This window comes from Strigops habroptila, chromosome 1 (assembly GCF_004027225.2).
Source record: "Strigops habroptila isolate Jane chromosome 1, bStrHab1.2.pri, whole genome shotgun sequence".
Taxonomy (NCBI): domain Eukaryota; kingdom Metazoa; phylum Chordata; class Aves; order Psittaciformes; family Psittacidae; genus Strigops; species Strigops habroptila.
The window spans coordinates 21,498,716-21,523,028 of NC_044277.2; the positions used below are offsets into that span (position 1 = coordinate 21,498,716).

The window sequence follows — 24,313 nt, forward strand, 5'->3', positions numbered from 1 at the left end:
AAGGCAGAGCCTAGGTTAGTAGAATATCATACAGTACAGTAGCTGATAGAAGTGTTCTAGATTAAATAAACAATACTGCTTTCTGCACATAATTATTACTTGGAAGTCTCTTCTTCAAGTAGCCTTATCAAATCCTTCTTAGTTTGTGAAAGTTGATAAGATTACATCATAAAGAATTATGCTGCATAATTAGGTCAACCTTTAAAATAATGCTGTTGTATGGCCATGTTCCTATTTCTATTTTCTAAAAATGTACATTTTCTCTGAATTATTACTCTTCCTATCTGAGATACTGCTAATGCATGTTAGTTTTTAATTAAAATCATACCACTATTCTCAAAAAATGCTGCAAAATGCTACACTTACTATAACTTTTACTATTGCATACTCTATTTATATAAACATATGCGTCAATGGCATTATTACTTGCTCCCCTTGGAGAATAATGCGGTTTACAAAAAAATTAGTTGGAAACACTCATCAAGTGGTGAAAAAAAATTCTTCTTTTTACAACAGTGACTGAAGGGATGCAAAATCTCTATTTCAAGTGAGAAAATATAACTATTATCCCTAAAAGTGGGTTTATATTTTGGATCTTTACCTGTTAGTGTAGATCGTACATTCCTTGGTATTTAACTCCATGCATTCGCTGTATTTGTTTACAGCTTCTTCATATTTACCCTTTTTTACAAAATCATTCCCTTCAGTTTTTAAAGTCTTGAACTTCTCCTCAGCTTCCTCACCTACATTACAAAACAGTCACAGCGTTACATAAGGTCAGTTCATGAAGGGTGGCTGAATAATCTACTCACTAAGAATAAATGCCTGGCAACTGGAGTGTCTATTGGTCTGCACATTGCCATTTCTGTCCCAGATCTCCAGATCCAAGAAAGGCATGAACTACCACGTCTGTATTTGGCACAACATGTATTTCCCCATCCACCAGTGTAACTATTTCGCTGAAAATAATGGGAATGCAACAGATGATAGCTCTATGCTTTCACCTCCCTCTGTCTACACTTTCTGTGTGGTAGAGAGGGACTATGTATCTCCCCACTGGGATACCAGTTTTATTTACAATGGTGGAGATTTAATCAGCAAGATTAAAAGCCTTCTAAATCTCCACCATCACACCAAAGCGGCCATAATTTGAATTAATGTTCTTTCTGCAAGCAACTACCTATCACAATTACTATGCTAAACTGACAAATGACAAACAAATCATCACATCAGCAAGGGTTAGTGATATATCAGTAATATTAATAACTATTTATAAAACATGCTTTGAGGAACCTCAAAACATCTAACTAGGGGGTTTTTTATTAATATTATGTTCTTTCATAATTGTCTTTCCTTTGAAACTCCCCATCATTTCTTGCATATGTTTCTGGGTTGGTTAGACTAGAACTTTTAGCTGTCTGCAGTGGAAAACCAATCCTGACTGCAGTTTCATGTCTCTGTTGTGAGCAAACAGTAATTAGTAATATAGCTCTAAGTAAATCATAAAGAAAAAATCTACTTTATGTACCTTGCTAAAGAATATGAACCCCTTCCCAAGCATCAGGTTTTAAACACTGGATATAACCAGTTATTTTTAACCAATAACTGAACTCAGTGAGTTCTTTCATAAAAATATAGCAGTCTCCTATGGCAGAAAACTACATGGGTGCTTGGGATAAAAATTAAGTACCAACAAGAAACCAGAATAAACTTATGCAACAAACACAACTAAATTGTAACTCAAGTTGTAAAACAGAAAAAACAACAGACAACTTGCCAAAAAAAAGTGTCATGCAACAGTAAGACTTACTTACTAATTTAATTAAATTCATGACAAATTTTTAACTACTGACTGAACATTATTGCTGGCATGCTTCTGCCACCAGCTATCACTGTCAGGTCCCACTGATTTAGTACAGGCCCAAGCAGGCAACCACAACCTTGGGGTCAGCCTTCAGGGAAGAAAATGGTTACAGTTTTCATTCAGTACTTCTAAATCCAAAGCGTGACCAAAGCCCCACTCTATTTGAAATAGACTGAGGCATGTTTTGCATCAAAATGCTGCACTTCATGAAGACACTGATGGCCAGTTTTGTTAACTTTCGTAACAGGCTAAACACGACCACCACTGTTCTGAGGGGCCACTCATCTGTATACCTTTCACTACAAGGATCTTCAAATTCTTTCTCGATAAAATTACACAAGGTTATACAGATCCAAACTTACCACTTAAAAGGTTTAAGAGGGTTGGTTATACATTGAAATAAAAATCCAAAAAGTCATATTCTTTAATAACAGAAAAAGCCTGGAGTACAATCAGCAAGTACAACAAAGAGCACTTTTCAAGCTAAGCATTTACGTTTACTAGCAACAATTGTGCAAGGTATCAGTTTTCTATTTCATTAAAATAATCTAAGTGTTAAACCCAATTGCTGCCTATTCCTAAGAGTCATGAATCAGTAACAACACGTAGTGGCAACTGTAATGAAAATACTTGACACTGGACAACTTAAAAAGTAGAGTAAAATTTTTATCAGTTTAATTGAGCTTAAATTATACAGCATCATGCCTCATGTTTCTTTACTGAAAAACAATTTTCTGTAGCATTACTGAAGCTTAGTACACACTACTATTCAAATCATATATTAACCACGCTACTACAAGTTTCTAGAACTACATCTTATTCTTGAGAAAAACATCCAGTTCTCATAAACACATGTATGTAAGTTGTCTGTTGTTTTACATCAGGTACAAATAAATTCAATGCTATCTGAAAGATCATTTTAAAGTAATTAAATTTGTAGTGCCCAAAAGCACAGATTATTTGAGAACATGCGTTATTGCAGTAATGCATTATGGATAACCCGATCACTGCTACTTATTTAGCCAGCAACCCAGTAGTTATGCATTGCAGCCTCTCCTGTTAATCAAGGGGACATTATCTTCAACACTACTTTTCTTTATATTGAAATAAACCCAAAGGGGAACCTACTAATAATAGTTGACTAAAAAAATCATAGTCAAGGCCTTTGCAAAAAGAATGTTCCATTTCAGTAAAAACTGAATCAGAAAGGTTCCTTCACCTGATTTACGGGAGGAGAAAAACGTAAACTGCAATGAATGGAAAAAAATCAGGACGAAGGAAGTGGCCTGAAGGAGTCAAGCACACAGTGCCTATATGCAAACAAATCCAGAATTCACATCTTTGAAAGGTGACTACTGGCCACTGTCAAAGTTAGAATCCATTGGGAAAAAAAAAAAAAAAGTAAAACTCAGAAGTGTTTTTCTATAGCCCATGTCACTAACTACTGTCATCTACACATCTACTCTTTCTATACTGAAGAGCTGAGTAATGCTTTCATGAAGAATTAAATGACCACTACAGATTATGCAGCTGATTATGTTACTGAGTGATTGTTTGGGTGGTGGTTTTTGGGGATAAAACTGTCTTGTAACTGTAGTATGATATCAGGGAAACCACTTGTGAGAAGACTTAATATACTGATGATGAGTATTTCTGCTGTATTTTCTTCTATTTTGTGTAACTTCAGAAATTACATACTGCAACTACACCACTTGGCTTAAAAAAAATAAAAATAAATCATACTTGTGGCTCCCTGAAGCACATGAAATCGAATCATGTAAATGACGATCACCTAACTTGGTTCTTCACAAAGGTCTCTGGTAAATATTTTCTAAAGCAGTTTCTTTGACATTATTAAATCTTATTCCATTTTACAATTAGGATCACAGAATCAACTAGGCTGCAAAAGACCTTTAAGATCATCAAATCCAAAAAAAGGGAGCAAGCTCTGGCTCCAACTCCCAGTGCCAAAAATCCATTTAATATAAAGTTCTCTCACTGAGGACATATCAGATATTAAACTGGTAAGAACAGATACTACACTTGATCTCAGCCAAAAGGCCGAGAAGCCATTTTCCTTTTTCGTATACATATCTGCATTCGCTATACGTACAATTCATCGGCAACTGTTCTTCTCTGTTGCTCTCTATAGTACTTCTTGGCTTATTTTCTGAAGTAAAGTTTCCTCCATCCCACCTGTGTAGCTGAGCAGCAACTGGGACAACTGGAATTGGTGGCAGTTTCTCCCTCCAACTGGGACCATCCTGATCTATTAATGTCTTTGTTATTCTGAAAGAGAAAAGTCCCACCAACGTGACTTTTCAGAGATTTAACTCATGCTCTAGTAACTTACACCCAAATTAAATAATGCAATGTTCCAGCTTTGCAAAAACCAACCAAGCAGTTATCCTGAAGCATAATTTTAAAGACAACTGTCACAGCAGCCAATGGTATTGCACTCATTTAAGATTTATACTTTTTCTGCTTTTTAGAGCATTTATGTTAGCATTTAGAAGACAAGAAGCCGACTTCAGCATGATCTGTAAATATTTAGGCAAATGATTTTGCAACTAAGCTTGAAATGCTGCCTCCCACATGCTATAAATAAATAGGAAAAAAGATTTGTTTACTTTTCTCAGCTGTTCATAGCGGTTATTTGTAACAAGTGTAGATTACAATACCCTCAAAGTGTGATACCTAAATTTGTCGATACCAGATGAAATCTCTTACACAAGAGTTTTCTAAATAACCAATGCAGGTCACAAAGTAGGTATTAAGTTGCATTTTGAAGAACAGTCAGAAATTTGTCAATCAATCATTGTTTATCCCCATTTGAAAATGCAAATAAAATATATAAAAACTGTTTACAACACATTTATATATATGATATATATTATGTATTCTATATTCTATGTTATATGTTATATACTATATATTATACATTTTATATATAATTTTTAATATATATATGTCAACTATTTCTATAGATGAGAAGTTCAATCCAAAATCCATTCAAGTGGGAGTTACCCATTGCTGTGATATATTTTGGAGAAAGTCCTAAGTAAATATAATGATTAAAGCCATACAAGATCTCACGGTTCCATTACAACTTTTGTAGTGTTTAAGAAAAACCCCAAACCAACAGAAAACCCAAAACATATTAATCAATTATGAGAATAATAGTGAGGTAAATGTCTTCTATTCTCAAAATGATCTTAAGAGTCGAGTTCAACTGGGAAAAAGTCTAATATCTCCTTTAACAAAGGAAAATTCTGAATTAAGTTTCCAGGCAAGTCACATGATATTACAGCAAATAAACCTGAAATTTGTGTAGTAGGTGCATTTCCATCTAACACATATATAAAAAGCACTATATGAATACACATCCCCCCCCAAAAGAACTAACCTTGAATATGACATGAAGAATGAACTAGAATGAGTATAAATTACCCAATCCAGTTTTCTTGCTTAGTTTTCTTTTAGTTATTTCCCACAAAGTAAAACAATAACTCCACAGTAAACGACGGTCCCATTGGCTTCCTGTTTAATTTTTCTCCATTTAACATAATGGGTTTAAAAAGTTTGAGAAAAAACCTGATCTAATTCGTCAACAGAAAGAATCCTGCAGTATTTGATTATCAATCATTCTTCATTATTTCCTTTTGATTGCAAAATGATCAGGTAAAGGCTTTATATTAAAAATTCTATTTGTCTTTTATGTGAGAATTATTAAAACTATCAGACTGAACACCCATTCCATTCTCAGATTTCTGGAAAGCCTGCTTAGTTAGGCAAGTACAGAAAGACAAGCCTTTACTTAATTTACCAAACCCACCCTCAGACACAAGAGAGTTTTAACTCTCCTTCCTACAGCATCATCACCCAATTTCCTACAGAAAATTAAAAACAAAGAAATTCTCCAATAAAGGCAGGTTGTTAAGACCTGACATTCCTAAAATAATTAAGAAAAAAAAAAAATTAAATTACATTTTAGGGTTGTCCCTGTAAGTTAAAAGGCAGTAGAGAAAATAAATAGCATTTTTTGTTAACATTTATTTTTAAAAGGGTCCGTTTTACTTTGGAAATGAAAATAATGCTTTGGTAAACAATTTCAGCTTAATTCATAAATATTAAAAAAGAAATTATAGCAAAAGTTCAATTATGCAGGAGGTTTATGCTTTAGAAACTAAGAATTTGCAAGCAAAAATGAATTACCAGCAGAAGAGAAGGAAGAAGCAGCTGAAATAAGGTGATGGGTTGCCAGGGAGGAAAGAGTAATGAGCAGTGAAGCTAAAAACGTAAGGAAGGCCTAGAGAGGAGAAAAGGAAGAGTGTTAGGGGAAATAAAGGGAAATAAGCTTATTACTAAGCAAGTTACAAGTCAAGGAGAAATATGAAGAGAGTATATAGAGATAAAATAAGCCACGAAGATTAAAAAAAAGAAAGTATAATAATCACACAGATACCAGGACAAGCAGTTAATGCATCCCACCAATCCAAGTGCTCCATTATTGGGGCAGATATAGGAGATCAGTAATAAGTAGTTGCTATCAAAGTAAGATTTCTAAGAGGAGATGATGAAGTGTCATCATGTCCACCTCTGGTCAAATAAGCAGAATTTAAAGATATTATGGAGTTTTTAATGAAGCAATAAGGTAAGTGCTCATGGCTTTGTCTTAAAAAGAAAAAAGGTACCAAATTCCATTGTTAAAAGTTGCATGCATGTGGGTTCCTGCTCAACGATTAATGGCTGTTATGCTTTCACAAATACTTTTTTTTGCCCATTAAAGAAAAAAGGAAAGAAAAGGTATTGGAAAAACCTATCATTCAGGCACTTAAATATTTACTATGTGTTAATGAGAACACAGTTAATATAGTGTGTATACACTGATTTTACATTATTAAAATATAATTATAAAAATTGAGACGTCTCTCTTGGCAGCAAGAATTCATGTTGGAAGTATTAACACTTCAGTTTAAAATAATATTCAGTTATCATTTTTACACCTTTAAGTTTTGTAGCCAACCACTGTATCAAGCTCCTTCAGTGTTTCCACAACTGCAGCATGCTGAAGGATTCACACTTAACATAAATCTCCAGCTGCCACAGGAAGACTGCTAATATTAAAAGGAAATAGAAATGTCAGATAAAAGGTATGGACCTTAAAGAACTACTTTACATGGTATCAAATAAAAGTTAAGAAAGAAAACATGTTGAAGTGCCAGAAAAAAGCCTTTAAAACATATTTTTAAAACAGAAAGCTATCTACTGCTGGCAGAGGAAAACTGAAACTATAGGAAAACAAACGAGACAGCCAGTCCTCTAGTTATAACACACTGTTTGTGAGGATCCTGACTCTGAAGGATACAGAACTAAGGATGCATGTAAAACAAACAACACTGAATTCTACTTTTCTATTTGGACTGATATGAGAAATTTTTTAAGTGGAATTACCTATTAGCACTATCATTTGCTGCTTGGATGCTGCTGTCTATTTGTAGGACTGTTTTATAATCAATGTATGCCTGTCGATATCGCTCCATACACTCATTTGCCATTGCTCGTCGTAGAAGAGGCTTAAGGGAAAATGGCTGAAGCTCCAGAGCTCTGGAGGAAAAAAAGAAAAGTGTAGGACTGAAACAGAGTAACTGAAATAATATTAGTAAAATTATTTTATGATATACACAACAACTGCTATTTCAGATGGGCCTTACAGTAACACAAGCAAGGAAAATGGCACTAAGTGGCTTACATTAATACCCCAACTGACACACAGTTCTGAAATTTTTAGTGCTTTTACTACAACTTACTCTTCTCAAATCCCCATCTTCCATCTGGAAAACTGCTTTTAGCACCGAGAAAAGATTAATGTAATGGCAGCTGTTCAAGAGCAAAAGCTATCTTTCTTAAGTCATACCAAAACGTATGGGGATTTCAAGTATATGGTGCTTTTGCCTACATGATTTTCTGTTCTTCTTCCTTACGTGGAAGTACGCACGTAAAAAACACATTTATTAAGACATGAATATGCACCTGTCTATTTCTGGCTTTTAGATTTTTGCCTGTCTTTTGCCTTTCTACTCTTCTGATTGTGTGCCTCGTCAACACTGAGCTCAACCCCTGACACTGTGCAATCACAACTTCCAAATACCATGTGCTTTTCCAGCAATATGAAGCAGCAGTCCACAAAGGCTTTATTTATTAAAGACTACCTTTTATAAATCAATGATTCTTTCTACAGAGAAAGACAAATTTTGAAATACTGAAATTAAGATGCATCTAGCCAATTAGATTTTATGGAATCAAAAAGTAATTCAGGCTGAGAGATCCCTAGTCTACCCCTAGTCTATTCCCATCTGCTATCGGTGGGGTCAGCTCTGAGATCAGACAAGGTAGCTCAAGGCCTTACCCAGTTGGGCCTGGAAAACATTCAAGGGAATCTCTCCACACCTCTGGGAAACCTGCTGCTATACCCCTCACTGTTCAAGGGGAAAAGGTCTCTCCTGAAACACAGTCAGAACCTTGTGTGCTTCAGTTTTTGCCTGTTGTCTCTTGTCCTCCCACTGCCAGAGCAAGTCAGTATCCATCCTCTAGATAACCTCCTCACAGGTACTGTCAGGCTGCTGTTAGAACCACTGGAAGCCATTCTCTAAGCTGAAGAAACCCAGCTCCCTCAGACTCTCCTCTCCAGGCAAGTGCTCCAGAGTTCACAACCACCTCAGTGACACTTCACTGAACTCACTCCAGTTGACCACTGTCTTTCTTGTACTGGGGAATACACAGTTATCATACATGTTGTCTAACAAGTGCCGAGTACAAGGGGATAATCACTTCCCTCAATCCACTGGCTGTCCTCCTGTTCATATGAAACCTAGGAGGCTGCTGGCTGCCCTTTGCTGTGAACTGGCTTTGCACCATTACTCCTCCTAAAGCTAGAGAAAACAATGATTTCTAGAAGAAACATTTCCAATTTCCATTTCATAAATATCACCAACATTCCATTTCTTTTTATGCTGAATGCATTTGAAAAATACAACAGCACACAATATCATAGCCTCTACAAACCCCTGCAAAAATGCTGGACATTCGGTAACTCAGAAGAGTATTAATGCGATTTCAGGTTCCTAACATCAAGAATTAAGAAAAAAATAACCAACTATAAATAAATTTGGAGGAAGCCACTGCCTGAAGAATAGCATCAGTGGGAATGGGAAAGCATAATTCCAGAGTAGAATGCAACTATACAGCTAGGGACCAAACCACATTACAGTACTAAATAAATTAACATTAGTGCATAGGAGCTCTATTTCACTCTCTGTAATAAGAATCAAAGGCACTCCAAATCAAAAGTCTTGAGACAGAGAGAAATCCAACAGAGGGGGTTTTATACACTTCTAAGCCCTAAATAGCAAAAACTTAGTAAAAGAGAAATGTTCAATACTTATTTTTATGTCATGAATATAAGCACTACACCACTTTTTACTTTGAAATCGAGTAAGCTATTCATAGATCATTCTTTGTGTTGTGTTGCCTAGAGAAAATTTAATTGACATTTTTTTAATTGACATTTAATTGCCCAATTCCTGTGTATTTGCAGTTTTGCAGTTCTGATTCCCAGTCTAAATTACTTCTACCTCTGTTGTGTTCACTAAGCATCATGGCTCCTTCTGTATATGATGTAAAATATGCATGACATTAAGGACACTAACATTAGGCAGTAAGAAAATAAGCTTCCAACTGGTAAGAATACAAAACCCCCAGTTGTATTACTGATTTCAAGTGAAGTCTTACATACTTCGAACCTCCTGAAGAGAAAAATGTGATGGCTGTTAAGTATGCTATCTTGTTTTATCAGCCAGCTGTGTATGGTCCTGCATATATTTTAACAAAATGTTATTAACAAGTTGGAGGTTTTTTTTTCAGATTACATTTTCAGAAAACTTTTCTGTCAGGCAGAATATATACAGCAAGTCAAATATTTAATTAATACAAAGGTACTTTATTTTTAGTTTGGGATTTGTAACAGTTGGGTTATGCTGTAAAAAAAATGATTAATTAGTATGATTTCTAACTGCCTTAGGATCCTTTTTTGCACCTTAAGCGTCAGTCTTACTAAGCTTAACTATGAAAATATAAAAAAAGACATCTAGAAATACGCTAATAATTTAGTGGAAGGCAGTGTTTCAAAGTTATTGAAGGTGTCTAATCTTCTCTAACTCTGGTATCCTTAAAAGCCACAGTAAGCAAAAAGGATTTTAGCTCAATTCCTGAACAGCTGTAATTACTGTTTACAACTATGCCAAGTATGTATTAAATAAAAACCCAAACCAAAACAACAAACACGGAGAATGCACACATGTACACCATGCACATGCTTGAAAGCAACTTCCAACACTGTGATAACCACCTGGCTTAACAAAGCTTTTACATGTAAGTTGTTACAGAGCATCACTGAAGTAAACCTGTGTTTGTCTTGGAAGTTTTAATCCTGCTATGCATTTCTGTGTACACAAGAAGCCTAACAACTGCACTCACACAGTAAGACAGTAAGTTAAAAGCTACTCCATCCCTAGGTTCCATGTGATTGTTTACATAACTGACAAAGATCTCTTATTTAGAGAGATCAGATTTAGGGAATCAGTCTTTATTGACTGGTCTAAGTCAAACTACAATAACAATATATCAGCCAAAATGTTTACTCATCATCAGGAATGTTGTTGCCCTACATGGGAGGTTGCAATTTACCTGTTACAATCCTGAATGCAGTCACTGCAGTTCCCTTCTTTGAGGTAACATGCTGCTCTGTTTGAGTACAAGATACTTAAATCATCTGGACTTTGTTCTCCTGAAAGAAGTTACAATTAAAATCAAAGATGGTTACTAAAATGACATTCAAAAATTAAAGACTTGCATACTGTGACTGCAGTGATGCAGTTCGCTGACAATGCAAAGCTGTAAGCAGCTTTCCTTTATCATGTCACTTACAATACGTAATTGTTCAAATACATAAATAAATACAAACAGCTCTGCCCTAGGAAGTTAAAGTACTGTTTCAGACATCATCTTCTATTTTGTGCCACGTAAATTGTCCTCTACTGAAATGACAAAGAATTTACTGCACAGTAACTCCTGCCAAAAATCCAGGGATAGGCTAGGTTAGCTCATTTGTATTTCCTTTAAATAATCTAAACAACCCTAGATTTAAGTATAAGGTGTTATACTCACCTAGACCAGTGACATACTCAATTGCTTCCGAGTATTTGAACACAGCTTCTCCAAACTGTCCACTCTTAAATAACTCGTTTCCTTCACTTTTTAGTTTTGCTGCAGCAGGAGGAAGTGAAGCGGAATTGCCACCACCAGCCGACTGAGACCCTGCTTCAAGGGCTCCGGAAACCTCCTCAGTTTCAGGGCTTTCATTTTTTTGATCACTGTGTAAATAGCCATTAACTTCACCTTCACAGTCTGACAACTGCTTTTGCGTATTTTTCTCTGATGTGTCTTTTTTTAATCCGCTCTCAGTGGATTCCTTCTGCTTCTGTGTCTCCCTGTCCTCCGCCTTACTGCCTCCTCCTTTACTATGAAACTTTCTCTGTGCATTGCCCATTGCAGCCTCTCCCGCAGCCGCCTCTCCTCCGACTGGCACGCCAATTCCTACAAGGAAGTTAATGAGCTGAGTTAGAGCTTGCATCATCAGGAGAAACTATCGTCCCGGCAAAAGAGGGGTGTACAGCCAAAGAATACTAACAAATCCTTCACGCATCCTAGTGTTATGAAGATTTATTTGCCCTAGAAAACACTTCCAAGAACACAGGTAAATTTCCTACTTACAACTTACTTGCAATTATTACTGAGAAGGTCCTACTTTGAAATGTAATTTCTCCTTGCCAGGCACACTATGAACCCCTGTTCTGAGGTGTGAGAATGGTACAGAGTTCACCTTGAAATTAACCCTTTACATACTGACTATTACAGCATTGGTCTTTGATTTTCCATGACCAGATCAAAATGTTTGCATGTTAAAATTAAAACACACTGCTGAGAAACTAGTAATGTTGCACGCTTCAAAACTCTCAAATAAAACATAGGAGGGATAACAGCTTATAAATCATTCTCAAAGAGGTTTCATTTAAACATGATGTTAAAAAGCTTTTTATAAATAATCCTGATGATTCAACTTTCACTATTCTTTATTACTAATTCAGAAAAATCATACAATAAGGGTATCACATATTAACATATTCTTTCTTCACCTGAATTCCTACCAGATTGCCACCACAGTATTCAAATAGAGATTTCTGCAGAAAGCCTGACTCTTGATAATACCTGTCATACAAAGGCAACTCTGTGTTTGGTACTGTAAGGTGCTGGGATTTCACCCTCCCTTAATTGATGTGTTCATCTGTCCAACAGCATTTTTTCATGCCTTCATCTATCAGAGTGACACTTCCAATTGACTTAAACTAAACCTACGAAGTCGATTGAATATGGATGCACTCCACGTTGTTCCAAATTACAGAATTACTGTTTTTTTAATGCACAAAATGCTACTGAAATCAAACTGAACAGGGTGGCAAAGCATATGATGTTTAAAAACAATAGATTCTCTTGTGCCTAATAGACAAAAGCTCCAACTGTCCCCTTCCTAGCTGTGGTCTCTGCCTTGAAATACCATGTTTAATAATAAGTTCATACCACACAGCCGGAACAGTGATAGGATCCAACTATTCTACTCACACAGACTCTTTTATAAAACTTAAAGTAAATTATTTCTATTTGAGATATCTATCCATCCATGCAATTTGGCAGTGCCAAATATGCCAAAAAGGTTTAAAGTCTATTTGGTTGAAAGGATGAGGGAGAAAAGCTAGCTGGGCAGATGAGTGAAGACAGTGATCGTATAATAGTTATTTCCTTAGGATACATGCTAAAATACTTTTCATTTTACATCCACCAAAAAAGACAATACTCTGTACACCTTCTAGTAAAATGAAGGAAAAAAAATACAACCCAACATTTTAAATGTCACAGACAGATAGGTGATTTGATGAGATTTTAGAAAACACAGTGAAACACTCTAGAAGCAGAGCCCAACTTACTCAGCCACAGAAAAAGCAAGGAAAGGAGATAATATGTGAATAATGATAGATAATGACGTGAATGTCATTAATGTGAACATCACTTTCTGAACACAGGAGAAAATTTCCTGACGATAAAGTTCACAGAACTGATCCTGGACTGACAGGAAACATTTATAGCCTTTGGGTCCCCCCAATAATACGAGTAGTAATAGTTAACTGGTTTAGCTGTCAGGTTCTGCTAACTGCCTCAGTATTTCTGAATTGAGTAAACACCATGCATAAAATTGCACAGATATATTTCTCAAATCTAATTCTCACTGTTATTTCACTTTTAGTCTTAATAACATGAACACTACTCCTGTATTGGTCCCTGCAGAGAAATATATTAATGAAAGCAGTATTCTGGAATTGTCCTCAAAAAAAAAAAAAAAAAAAAAAAAAAAAATCAGCACTTTTATGAACTTTTCTTAAAAAAAAACCCCAAAATTCCAAAGAAAAGTCAAAGAAAGGTACTGAAAAGCGTGGGCAGGATTTTGACTAGAATGACAGCAAATACAAACTAGCAAGAATTTTAATTCATGTTACTATTAAAATAACAAACTTAAATTGGAAGGAATGTCATAAACCAAAAGCTACTGAATATGCCAAAAGGAATATTTATTTGGGGTTTTTTTAATGGATGACATTGACTTTCATTTAAAATTAGTTTCCAGCTATACAAAGTATTTATCCTCCAGAAGCATGGCACAAAAATAATGGTGGCAGAATGAAAAGCAACTTATCTAAGTTCAGTTCACAGTTAATTCACCTCTTATGAAGCCAGAAACCATTTCCGAGTCTTTTATGCACACTGGACTAGCTATATATGAAGGTAACTGGAATGGTCCAAATCTCCACAGATTAATTTTTAAGATTTTTTTTTTTTTTTAAACTTTTTTTGCCATATATGGTCAGTGATTTTTTTATGAATTAAAAGGGCTATTTAAAATATATTTATCTTTAAACCATATTTATCACTTCAGATTATGACTTCTATAAACATGTCAAAATATCAGGCACTTCATCAAATACATAAACGATTTTTAGTTTTTACAGTGCCTGAATACTAGTTTTTACAGTCTTTAGGACATAAGCAATTTTCCATTTCTATTGTACAAAAAGGATTTTATTTACTTTCTCAGTTGCATAGAAAATGAAGAGTGACTACGCTCTTCGTTTATACTGTTTTGTCTGAGAAATCAACTCTTCAGAACTAAAGAAAACAAAAACATTTTGCTGTTTTTCTTCCAATCTCCATGTTATAAGTTTAGTAAGAATGCACATGGCTTACCAACTGGAATGTGAAATCAATGTGACTACATGACTGGACTGCATGCACTACTGGACTGACTGTGACTACATGACTAGATGTATAGAAAAGACATATAAAATGTTTAGTCTATTTATTGCTGTTAGATTCATGGAACATACCAAATTTATTCAATAACTGAACTGAGTTTGTATTTGCTTTCAGCTGTACTTGAAAATAGAGTAATCTATAAAGGTGCTTGTCTCCTAAATCTCAGAAATACTTACATGAACATATGCGACATTGACGTCAGCTGATATCTTCTGTTTAAAAGCCTAACCTTTCATCAACAGAATGGGAGTCTTCCTATGGAGCTAGAAGGCACTTAGTCATCTGAATGCTCCCAATGAAAGCAGCCCCAAGTTAACTAGCATTTAAGACTAAGGACGTGATCCGCCCTTTCTTCCAGGGTTTTAGCTGAGGTGACTTAGTAGATACCTACTGATTTTGAAAAATATATTTTCCTTAAATTTCTTTGCAAATAATGCATTATTAACTCACACGTGTACAGTTTAATATTTACAATTAATCTGTAAAACCCACACACTGATTTAATTTCAAGATAAAGAACTACAGAGGTAACAGAAATCACAAAAGTCACAGCTGTCATGCCACATTACCTTGAACCAACAGAAAGGAGAAAGGGTGGGAATCAGCCTAGGGATGTCACTCTGTTGGAGGCTGGAGCCTAGACATGCAGCTGAATCTAAAAACAACCTGCTAGTGCAAGCCTCAGTAGCCCCTACTGCTTCCCTTCCTCCTGCAAATCATGGATTCTGATTATACCAGTAGTTCATCTCAGCAGTCTTGCAGTTATTCACACACTAATCCAGGAACAGGAGCTGCACTTCAGCTGCTTGTAAACTATATACAGTACACGAATTACACATTGTTTGCCTCTAATACATACTTGCAGACCAGATGATGTCTTAGGTTAAAAAACAAAAAAAAAAAGGTTGATAGATTTCAAAACAAACAACAGCAAAATAACCAAATTACATGCCACTTGGTTATTTTTATACCCTCTGATCCAGTTACGGGAAGAAACATGCAGAAGAATGCAATGATGGGAAGGCAGGAGACCTATGTGAGAGAAAGAGCTAAGCAACACACAATGTTCTCTAACACCAGAGAACATTCTCAACTGGGTCCACACCAAAGGATAGGTGTAAGATTACACAGGGCACAGGGAAGTAGGTGATTTATAGCAACATTTTCCATCTGTCTCTGTTATAGCCCTTCTAGAAATAATTCCAAAGATTAACAAAATAGTGTAATAAAACTGGATTCTAGATTTCACTCAAATTTACTTTAAGTAGTGAATGTAATTTTAGTCTTTAAACAAGCAAAATTCTTTGCAAGCAAATATGGATGAACTGTGTGAATAAAGATGGCAACAACAAAGGCAAAGATTTCTTCCTCAGATTAAAATTAAATAGGAAATGACATTACTTTTATTTCCACTGCTTCTTTCACATTCTGTATTTTCCCCTCTTCCTTCATCACTTTCTGAATTCTCTATGTCTTGAATAAGTATTCTTTTTCCTTTGCCTTGATTCTCAGATACAGGTTTTAAACCTTTCAGTTTCTTTTCAATCTCTAGCAGATTTTTCTGCAACATAAAAACACAGGAAAAATAACATGATGTCACTTTTCCAAGAGTCAGTATCAAAACCAAGATTATCACTCAATTTCTGTCTTTTGGAAACTCAGAAGATATCACACAAGTAGTTTTCTTGAATTAACTGTTTAAGGAAGAGGAAAAAAAAAACAACCCAACCAACAAAACACAACCAGCCAAAACCCAGAAATTAAAAAAAGCCAATTGCATTATTGCAATATCTGGCATGGTCTACTCAGAAGAGTAAGAAAACAGATTATTTCCAGTGGAAAAGAGATTACTTCCAGAATCTCCAAAAAAGTCTAAAATCAGTTTACCAAAATTTATGCTATGGTTTCTAGCAGTTAGCAGGAGGACACTGTTGAAAAATGAAAAGGTTTGCTCCTCTTGTAAGAACTGCAAATTAGATGACCAAACAGCCTCTCATTCCATAAACATTCTTGATTACTCAAGAAAAAATACTCCAACTGCACTTTACACTTCCAGAGCAGAGACCCAACATTATGCACTATTCTGAATTTAATTCAGTGCTGTAAGAGGAAATGCCATTTCAGTACTCGCTTCCTCAAGGAAAAGATAAAACAAGGACAGGAACAAGCAATGATTCATGTGAACAAAGTATATTGAAGAATTCCAGTTAGTGACAACCAATTTACCTTTATATTAGTAACTCTGTACATAAACATTAACTCTACGTGTTCAATACATTCATATTTATCTCAAGAGGGGTTTGAGGATCCTCCAAGCAAAGAGCAACTGAAAAAATTCACTGCCAAGCACTTGTCACTTCTAGATGTCTCAGCCAAGGCATAATAGCTGGCACAGATAAGAACAGACATCTGTTTTTAGCTACAGAAGCATTGCTCAGCAAAGCTACTAATGTATTTACATCTCTGGAAGGGTAGTTAAAATGAGTACCTTATGTCTGATATTATAACAAGTCTCAGAACAGCCGATTTGATAATCTTTTCACAAAGACTGTTGTGGAGTTTGTCAACACAGACTCACAAGCTATTTTGTGGTTCAGTCTTGTAGACTGAAAAAAAAAAATCTCAAAAGCCCTTTTAGAATTCAAATCTAGAGACAGGTGTTTAAAAATAAAGAAGGGGGGGAAGTCAGGCAGGATGATTCCTTGGTTGATGTGAAATTCAGGAACTATTCTGGACAGGAATTCAGCTCCCAGGATGCTCTAAAAGGGATGAATGCTGTATGTGGTGAATTTGACCTAACAGGCTTGGACCTCCCTCACTGGTGCAAGCCATAGCAGTGATCAAATAATGCCAGGGAAAGAAGCTGCAATCAGCAAGCTGCTAGCAGCTCAAAATGTGCCAACAAGAGCTGAACTGAATTCAGGTGATGAGGCAATTGCACAGCATCCCGAAGTCATATGTAAAGAAAAAAAATAAATGGTAGGGTAGCAGTTTGTTGGATTCCTAATTAACAAAGAGACATTTAGTATCAGAACTGCCTAGTACTGAAGATTCTCAGGACACACAGAGTCCAAATGCAAGGCTTAGGTTCTAATCCACAAAACACCCCTAAGAAGATACCAATGAAAGGACAAAAACAATCCTCTCCTAAACAGCTGAAGTAATAGTAGTACAAGGACCACATCCTGACCTTGAGTTTCCAAAGAAAGCTTTTGGCTTTCTTAGATCCAAAACTGGGTAAGGAGGGTCCAGGTTCATCAGAAGTTATGAAAGGTTTTTCATTCTAGCCTGGAGGTGAGAAATGAGGATTTATAACATCATGCTGAACTAAGGACAGAACCCGGGTACTCTCCTTTTGGGTTAACTTCACCACTACAACAATAAAAGCCTAGCATCTCTTTTTCTTGTGAATTACGTGTCAAAATTAAATATACCTATCCCAGTAGATCTTTTTGAGCCAAATGTCCAAATAACTTTGATCAGCTAATACACTAATACTGTAATCATGTTCATCAGCAAAAATTCAGGCACCTAAAATACATTAGTAGAGAAGACTTGAATGCCTACAAGTTCTCACAATTAAGCAGTGAAGGTACTTCAGTAGGCTGAAGCTCTGGTCACATTCAAGTACCTAATTTCCACCACAGGTACCTATGTGGTCTTGAGAAACTGACTCTTGTCACAGTAGAGCACGTCCTCAAAACTCATATTCAAATCAAACAATATAAGCTGTACACACTTCATCTACAACTGCATACAACCTCTTGCTAGTCATAGTCAACTCATTTGTCTTTACCTTAGCTATAGCATTTTCTGGTTCAACACATAATACTCTGTTCAGATCCTCTATAGCTGCCTGGTAATTCTGCAGCTGCCTCTGTACAGTAGCACGACGCATCAGAGCTACAAAGGAACAAAGTGTATTATTTATGTATTTGAAGCATAAAGTGGATAAAAATACACTTTTTTCTAGACAAGTGTAAACCAGTTTTTAAAATTCTGCATTTACTTCATAGTGACTGTATTAGTAATACAGTCTCTGTTCTCTTGATCATTTTTAATGATGCAATTTCACATGACACCTTTTGAGATACCAATCATGAACTGTGAAGAATCTTTTTATATTTTTCCAACTCTTCCCCTCAGCCCATGCATATATAGACATTTCCTTCAGAAAAGATTAAATCAGCAACTTTCATTGTTTTCATGTTGCTTTTAAAGTAATTGAAACTTCAGTGTGAGTATTACAGAAACAATGCATTGCGTGAATTGTAGAGGGCTTGAGTCATCATATGAAAAACGAGTTAGCCCCATGCTACCACATAAGAATACCCATTACAGATCAACAGGATGAACTGCATAAAACTTCCCTGACCTCGGAAATACTGTTAAAATTACTTTGGGGAGCTACTCTGTTTCCTTCTTCATACTTGGACCTGATCTAAAGCTCAGTTAAGTCAACTAACAACATGAATAGACATGTACCATTTTATTTGCTAGACATAAAATAACACATAGAATGGCAAGTTTATGTTCTCCGTTACCTTTTATGTTGCCAGGTTCCATATCTAGTACCTTCTCACAATCCTGCAAAGCACTGTCCCAGTCCTGAAGTTTGATTTCTGCTTGAGCTTTGTTATTATATGCAGCTGCAGTGGGTATTACTGATATACTTCTGAAAGAAGGGAATATTGACCATGGTAGGCTCATAGCTAGAAAGCCTGAATGTAGAAACACTTCACTATTAGAAGCTGAAAACAGTATTATAACAATATTAATACTGATATTCTAACCACAATAGTGGTTAGAAACTCCCTCCTGTGAGACCAGAGGCAACCATCCACCAACTAGATTTACCATCTTCAGAGGTCTGTTGCCAGGGCTTAGATCTGAGAAGTTGCAGAAAAGATGCCATGGCTCACCTATCACTTAAACTGTTACCTCTTGCTACCATCCATGTAGTCTTGAATAAACTGTCAAATGAAACCTTTGAGAGTATCAAGCATAACTACAGAGCTTTGGAAGTTATGATGGAGGGAGAGAAGGGGGCATATGGGCTTCTCCTTGATCTTGCTTGTAAAAGGGAAAGACTCAGGTAGCAATGGATGAATTTTCCAGGTTTGGCTATGTGGCTGGTATTGTAAGCAGAGCTCGTTTCTATAACAGGATCATCTCTGAGGAACAAGGACAACTGGGATGCATAAAACAAAGTAGTACATGAGAATCTTAGCCCACACCCTTGCTAACCTAGCAAGAAGGACTCTGTTCACTGTGAAGAGGGGGCAAAAGGGAAGTGCTGGGGTGACAGCATACTGCAAGAGATATAAGGAAGACATTCTTCACTGTGAGGGTGGTGAGGCACTCGCAAAGGTTGCTCAGAGAAGCCGTGGCTGCTCCATCCCTGGAAGTGTTCAAGGCCAGGTTGGATGGGGCTTTAAGCAACCTGGTCTAATGGGAGGTGCCCCTGCCTGTAGCAGGGGGTTGGAACTAGATGATCTTTAAGGTCCCTTCCAACCCAAACTGTTCTGTGATTCTATTAATAGAAGGCACCCCCAGGAAGTCTGTCAATGATACAAAGCTTGGAGGGAACGGTCCATAATACACCGGACTGGAGAACTCCAGTCAAAGGGACCTTAACAGGCCAGAGGAATGGGCTGGCAGACTTCTCAGGAAGTTCAAAAAGGCAATCAAAAAATCCTGCACGTGAAACAGCAGCAACAGTACAGGCAGGTGCCAACTAGCTAGAAAGCAGTTTTGCAGGAACAATTTTCAGTTACTTAATGGGAAGATATGTAGAAGACAGAGCCATGTCTTTCTCAGAAGTGCATGCTGATAGGACAAAAGGCAACTGACATAAGTTGCAAAAAGGGAATTCCTGATAAAATTTTAGGGAAAAAAACTACTCTAAAGGTAGTTAACCTCTGCAACAGGCTGCCCAGAGAGGTTGTGAAATCTCCAACCTTGAGATATTAAGAACTTACTTTAACAAAGCCATGAGTAACCTGATCTAACTTGGCCCTGCTTTGAGAGACAATGTGCCCCAAATATTATTTAGAGTTTGCTCCAACTTAGATTATTCTGTAATTCTGCAGTATAACTAAAATTACTAAACAGAGTGATTTCACTAGAGGTATGCAGAAAAATAGGCAAGATCCATTTATTTTAAAATCAGATCAGCACAATAGAATTATGTCAGAGCACGTCCTCTGCAAAAGTTTTGACTCTCTTCAGAAATCAGAGAGGTTTGTTTTTTGTAAAATAGGGAGTAGTCTCTCTGTTCAGCTTAGAATTGTAGGCCGCATTACCAGACAAACAGAATGAATAACCATACCCTGATTATTTTATATAGAACTCTACTCTTTTTCCATTTTAGCCATATACAAGTAACCCCTTCAGACTATTATCAATTCACTCCAAAATGTTTTATTTAAATATTTCTAAATGTAAGACAATAGGAATTTTCACATGGTATTAGAAAAGCGCCCAGTTATTAACAGCATGCAGTGCCAACGTCATGTATTTCAGAAGGTGTACAATGCGCCATGGGCATTGAATATGGAAAGACTCTCCATTAGGAAGGATTCTGCCCCTCCTTACTCATAAAGACCTTGTTTATGCCCCAAAAGCCAAGATTTTAACTTGTTTTTATATTGTGAATTTGTATGCTATTTATTGTATATGAAATACAGCTATGGATTTTATATTCATGTTCATGTATTAACAAAAAAAAGAGAAAAACATATTAAGGCTGCAAGTCAAGAACAAAAATACATCAAATGCCTCAGTTTAAACAATGTCTGTGCACTATGAATATCAGTACCTTTGTGCATATATATACACATCAAAAATCGCCAGGTAAATTTTCGTAAGCTGTTCTATAAAACCCTGCCTCCTTCAGTGACAGTATGAATGGTGCTTCCTAAACATAAATCTGTTTAATATTTTGTTGCTGCTGCACACAATTTATTCCTATTCATTATCTTCTCCATAGTTGTCTGTACTGACCTCAGATGCATTAACTTCCTCATAAACGGTTTTTAAGGATGCCCCACTATAATATCATAGCCCATGAATTATCTTAACACTTCATCTCACAGTAGTGTCACATCATAACCTCAGTCTACACTGGTAATTAATACCCCAAGATTCCCACATGCTCTCAATTTCTAAGCAGCAACTTTGACAGTTCTAGGATTTGTGGGTTTTTTAAAGTTCTTATCATATCAAAGCACAGAGTTAAACACAAAATTGAGTTTCCTTTTATGTTAGTTTAATGTGTGAGCAGTCAGTATTTTTGCAAGTCAGACCTCTGGTGCCTCAAAATGGGCAATCTGCAAATGATAAACAAATGTTGGTCTCGTGAAAATCCTGGTTTGTATAAAGAGCTTTGAACACTGTGAAAGAGGTAGAGAAAAAATCTACCTCCATTCAAATATCTTAACTGAAAAACACTATCCTTCTCTTCCTGTCATTCTCTGTTCTGTCAATCTTGAACTTTTCTTCTTTTGAAACAAATACAATAGAGGTCCTTGTAGCAACAACCTCTATTTATATGAAGCCAAAGCCTGAATGTAGTCCACTGAGCGTCCACTCATTCCATTTAGTGGAATGAGTTCACTAAATAAGGTAAGTAACCTGAAAGAGTCTCATTTTTTTTAATCCTGTGTTTATATATTCTTTGCCTGGACTGCTGCTAATAACAGACAGTATCATGGTGAAGCTGTACATAGCGATTTTTCTTTCTCCTAAGAAGAGGTTATTAAATCAATTTTAGTTACTACCAGTTGAGGCAATCCTACCAATATGGTTTATTACAATTAATTTGTAATGAATTTAGTTTCTCAGCACACTGCTTATCCTTTTATTTTTGTAAACTTGCCTTTGAACCTCACAGGGTTTGAAAAATCTGAAGAAGTTTGTGACACCTGCAAATTACATCCCATCACTATTTAACTATTTCTCTTCCTGATAAATAAAAACTAATATCAGGATGCAACAGTGCTTTAAGGATTCTTCTGTCAAACCTTTTTGCCCTTTTATAAAATAATCTAATTGCCACTATTTGCTTCAGTAAGAAGTTGCTTTAATTACATTGCTCTAAAAATAATATTCACAAGTAACAGCCATTAAAGTGAAAGAACGCAACAGTATTTACTCACCGAGTGTAATATGTCACTGCTTCCACATAATCACCACTGGCAAAGGCTTCATTGCCCTTTTCTTTTTCACGAGTAGCAATAAAAATCTTCTCTTTCTTTGTCATGCCTAGAAAAATATTTATACATAACAACAACTAACAACTGGCACAGATGCAATCAAAACACCATCAGCTAAAATACTCTGAATGCCATAATCTTAATTATTTTTTGAAAGAACATGACTTACTAAAAGACAAATTTGTATTTTATTTTCTAGAATAAAAATTATTCTAAATGATTCTAAAAATAAATTCTTCCAAGGAGCAGAGTGCAAGATGAAAGCACTCAGCTAACCTCTACCATTGGTTTGTAATAGCAGATGTATGCTCTACTTCTTTACCTAGCACTCTCAACCTAAACACAACGTAAATATTTAACTGATTATTAACACCAAGACTAGATTTTTTTCAAATATGGCTTCAAGTTCAGTTGAGCTCCTGACAACTTTTAGCATCTCTAGGGGCTAAGAAACAGATAAAGACACCTTTAACTCTATAATATGCTTCTTTGATTTGTATTCACACTCTACAACACAGTATTAGAATTAAAGAAAAATTTTATGTTTCTAAGACATTACCACTTGTGTCTATTTTCTTTTTGATTATAGGTAGACTTGGCCTGCTAAATAATCTTGCTTTTGAGTTACTTTCTTCGCAGCCTTCATCAATTTTAGAACACTCCTTTTCCACATCGAACCTTAAATTAATAAAAATAACAGATTTAATAATGCTGCATAGCAAGACTCCTCTACTAATAGAAAGGCTTACTATATTTCCATTATAAACCAAAGGAAAAGAGAGTTAAAGGCTGTGTTCAGTTATCCATGACTACTTAGGAAAAAGACGTTTAATCTCATCTCCTTTCCTTGTGTTGGTTTCTTTTGTGTGTGTATGCTTCTCCTGCTTATACATTACCTCCTCTCTCCCTCATCCCTTCTGGTTAAAACCAACCAAACCAAGAAAAATGTCTGTCTCATCTCCTTGCCATCGCCCCAAAAAAGACAGGTAAGACTGTTAATTGGAACAACCAATATTCCATTTAACAAATAAATAAGATTAAAAATATATATATAAAGGATTTAACATACTTGTCCCATTCAGTGTAATCCCGTGGTGTGTTTTTCTTGTTTCTTTCTTTGTTTTGTAAATTTTTGTTCTGAAAGAGAAACAGCCAGCCTGTAAAACAAGTTTTTGAAGTGGAAATTCACAGCCTTTTGCTTTGTTTCTGCAATACATGTTCCTAGTAACTGACACTATTCATGACTCTTCTCAGCATAGTCTTGAAAACTTTGTCTTGCTTTAAAGAAAATCTTCACATATTTCACATATCCTGGTAATCTGAGGAGCTCTTCAGCCTCACACTTACCTCCACTGGCCGGTTACATGTCAAAGAGGAATCGGATAAAACTTTCAGATAGGGGACTGCTCTTCCTAATTAGTATCTTGTGCTGCCACCTTGCAAACCATCCTTTCAACACAGCAAGGGAAAACTCAGTGTTGGGAAAACTCAGTGTTGGGAAAACAGCCTTGTGGTGAGGTGTTTGGCACTGAGATTGAAACAATAACCTTGTTTTAGATCATGCAATGCACAGATTACGATTGTCCCTGGAACCCTCACAACAAATTTACAATGTTTTGACTTCAAAATAGTGTCTGGACTTCTTTTGACTATCACACTCCACTGAAGCTAATTCCCAAAATAATTTACACTCATTCTAGTTTTTAGACAAGCTCCATCATTGAGGTTTGCCTTACCTAAAATTTACCCTTAG

At 36.0% G+C, this 24,313-nt stretch overlaps 1 protein-coding gene and 1 non-coding gene across 4 annotated transcripts in view; both read right to left on the reverse strand.

The window, feature by feature from the left end:
- SPAG1 (sperm associated antigen 1) overlaps nt 1-24,313 on the reverse strand; it is a 37,420-nt gene that overhangs the window by 7,316 nt on the left and 5,791 nt on the right. The window contains exons 5-15 of one of the 3 annotated variants that reach the window (XM_030480890.1): nt 23,630-23,697; nt 23,120-23,238; nt 22,504-22,609; nt 18,889-19,019; nt 18,141-18,247; nt 15,746-15,905; nt 11,090-11,518; nt 10,610-10,709; nt 7,319-7,471; nt 3,978-4,153; nt 602-743 (exon numbers count right to left, since the gene is read on the reverse strand). In XM_030480890.1, the coding sequence (XP_030336750.1) occupies nt 602-743; nt 3,978-4,153; nt 7,319-7,471; nt 10,610-10,709; nt 11,090-11,518; nt 15,746-15,905; nt 18,141-18,247; nt 18,889-19,019; nt 22,504-22,609; nt 23,120-23,238; nt 23,630-23,697 (1,691 nt within the window). Of the gene's footprint in view, nt 1-601; nt 744-3,977; nt 4,154-7,318; nt 7,472-10,609; nt 10,710-11,089; nt 11,519-15,745; nt 15,906-18,140; nt 18,248-18,888; nt 19,020-22,503; nt 22,610-23,119; nt 23,239-23,629; nt 24,071-24,313 lie in introns of those variants that run through there. The other 2 variants (XM_030480907.1, XM_030480898.1) reach the window with 2 other exon arrangements.
- LOC115600745 lies at nt 3,755-3,937 on the reverse strand. Its single transcript, XR_003989134.1, has one exon. It is a non-coding gene; the product is annotated as a U2 spliceosomal RNA (small nuclear RNA).